This window comes from Prionailurus viverrinus, chromosome D1 (assembly GCF_022837055.1).
Source record: "Prionailurus viverrinus isolate Anna chromosome D1, UM_Priviv_1.0, whole genome shotgun sequence".
NCBI classification, from domain to species: domain Eukaryota; kingdom Metazoa; phylum Chordata; class Mammalia; order Carnivora; family Felidae; genus Prionailurus; species Prionailurus viverrinus.
The window spans coordinates 101449803-101452361 of record NC_062570.1 but is presented as its reverse complement, the minus strand read 5'-3'; the positions used below and the strand labels follow the sequence as shown (position 1 = coordinate 101452361).

General features: G+C 36.8%; 1 protein-coding gene across 1 annotated transcript; it reads left to right on the top strand.

The window, feature by feature from the left end:
- Positions 1 to 550: 550 nt before the first annotated feature.
- On the top strand, positions 551 to 1492 carry LOC125177176 (olfactory receptor 10AG1-like). Its single transcript, XM_047879270.1, has one exon. It carries the CDS (start codon positions 560 to 562, stop codon positions 1490 to 1492), a length of 933 nt encoding a protein of 310 aa, XP_047735226.1. The 5' UTR covers positions 551 to 559.
- Positions 1493 to 2559: the final 1067 nt, after the last annotated feature.

The window sequence follows — 2559 nt, the reverse complement described above, 5'->3', positions numbered from 1 at the left end:
ACAGTCTTGAGATAGAGCCCTGCCTGGGTCTCCACGTTGGGGCATGGAGCCCACTTAAGATTCTTTTTCTTTTTCCCTTGGTCCCTCCCTGCTCATGCTCTCTCTCTCTCTCTCTCTCTCTCTCTCTCTCTCTCTAAAAAAAAATTTAAAAAGGCTTCCTGGAAGAATTGAGAAGTAACAAAAAAATATATCTCAAAATTTGGTGGTAACATACCACAAGGAAAAAGTGATGTAAAGGTTTTTGTCTCAGGATTCTGTTTGTCAACATATAAGGGATAAAATGGATTAATTTGCTCTGGACACAAACATACAAAAATTGAAAATTAACAATTCTACAACACATCATTTTCAGTCAAATTCTAACCTTGTATTACATATTAACTATGTTGATATATTTCGAATTTCTCCATTAGTTGTGTTCTTTATGCCCAGGATATGAAAAGCTGGAAATTAGTAAACAATAGAAATTTTATGTACTAATTTCCCCTAAGTTCCTTTGGTCCATAAAATTAGAAAACAGCCCCCAAAAGATAAATAACTAATTTCACTATTTTCACAGATGGAGAAAAAAACAGCAGAAGTAAATCTCACTTCAGTGATGGAATTTGTTCTTTTGGGATTTTCTGATATTCCCAATCTTCAAATGTTTCTTTTTGTAATATTTTTCTTTGTCTATGTGATAATTCTGATGGGAAATAGCATCATTGTTCTCATAGTCAGGGTTGACCAGGCTCTTCAGACGCCCATGTATTTTTTCCTTAGTAATTTTTCCTTCTTGGAAATCTGTTTTGTATCTGTCACTCTTCCCAGAATGCTCACAAACCTTTGGACTCAGAAAAGAAATATTTCTTTGTTTGCCTGTGCAACACAAATGAGTTTTGTCCTTACGCTTGGAAACATAGAGTGCCTCCTTCTGACAGTGATGGCCTATGACCGCTACGTGGCCATTTGTAACCCTCTGCACTATCCTTTAGTTATGAACCACAAGGTCTGTGTCCAGATGGTAGTGGCCTGCTGGATCACTGGAGTTCCAGTGGAGACAGGGCAGACATACCAAATTTTCTCTCTGCCATTTTGTGGGTCTAACCAAATCAATCACTTCTTCTGTGACATCCCTCCACTACTCAAGTTGGCCTGTGGGGACACATTCCTGAATGAGATGTTAGTCTTTACAGTCGCTGTGCTGTTTGTTACGATCCCCTTTCTGTTGATACTTGGATCCTACATCAAAATCATCTCCACCATTCTGAGGTTGCCATCAGCAACAGGACGAACCAAAGCTTTCTCCACCTGCTCATCTCATATCACAGTTGTGGCGATGTTCTTTGGATCTGCAATCATCACATATTTACGGCCCAAGTCTAAACATTCTTCCAGAGCAGACAAGTTTCTCTCTCTTTTCTATACCATTGTCACCCCAATGTTTAATCCTATGATATACACTCTGAGAAATAAGGATGCCATGATGGCCTTGAGAAAATTGTTACCTTAATGTTTAATGTATTAGCTTCCGATTTGAGCTCATTTTCTGTTTTCTTATTTAAGTCTGCCATATTGTAATCGAAAATTAATGTTCAGTTTGCTTTCCTACATTACTATACATTGATTATGTTTACTCATTGCTGAGTTTGTTTTATGCTGGACTCTCTGATATCAGGATTGTATCCACATGATTGCCCTGCTGATAAGAAATTAAGAAGCTAAGTATCCATCCAGCCAATCCCACCAGGCACCACTTTACTTCTCCCCCAAAGTTACTAGTGATGGCACTTTATATTTTTCTATAGCTGACTTGAGCAGTAGTTATAGGATGTTTGCTTTGTAAGGACTCACATGGCTGATAATTTATAAATTTTTCTGCAGGCATAGGATTTAAATCAAACACAACTATGTTTAAAAAGATGGAAGAAATACATCAAAATGTTCACACATGAGAGACAGTTTTGTTGTTTTAGTTTTTTTCCTCTTTTGTCTAAATTTTCTTTAGTGAACACATTTTGCTGGTAATTAAAGCAAAAAAAAAAAATACTGCTCTTTATTCTTTTAATGTCATCCTTCTGTTTTAACCTGAAAGCAAGCCAGTAAAATCAATCGCCCTTTGCTTCAAAAAATCATAATTGACCAAAAATCGTGTGATCCAACACTGGAGATACCACTGAATTGTTTTGGATAAATGACTCAAACAAGTATAATGGACATACTTAAAACACAGTCACATATGATTTCCAACATTTAAAACAAATAAAAAATAATCTCCATTTCTGGTGATAATGTACATGTTCACAGCAAGCCCATTTTTCCTGATGAAACAACTAAAAAAATTTGGGTAAACTATAAAAGTCCTCTTTGGAATGCATCAGATAGCTGTGGAAGGAAAAAAGAATAGATGAGCCTTAATGAAGGCTCATTAAGTCAGAGTGAGATAACCCACATGATCCCATTTAGTTGGCTTTCTTTTGCAAGTACAATGGTGTTATCAAATTCAAAACTGCCTAAACTCAGGGCATCTGGGTGGCTCAGTCAGTTAGGTGTCTGCCCTGTCCCAGTTTATGATCTCAG

What these genes read in the sequence shown, in the direction of transcription:
- LOC125177176 (XM_047879270.1), top strand. Translation starts at nt 560, where the DNA reads ATGGAGAAAAAAACAGCAGAAGTAAATCTCACTTCAGTGATGGAATTT.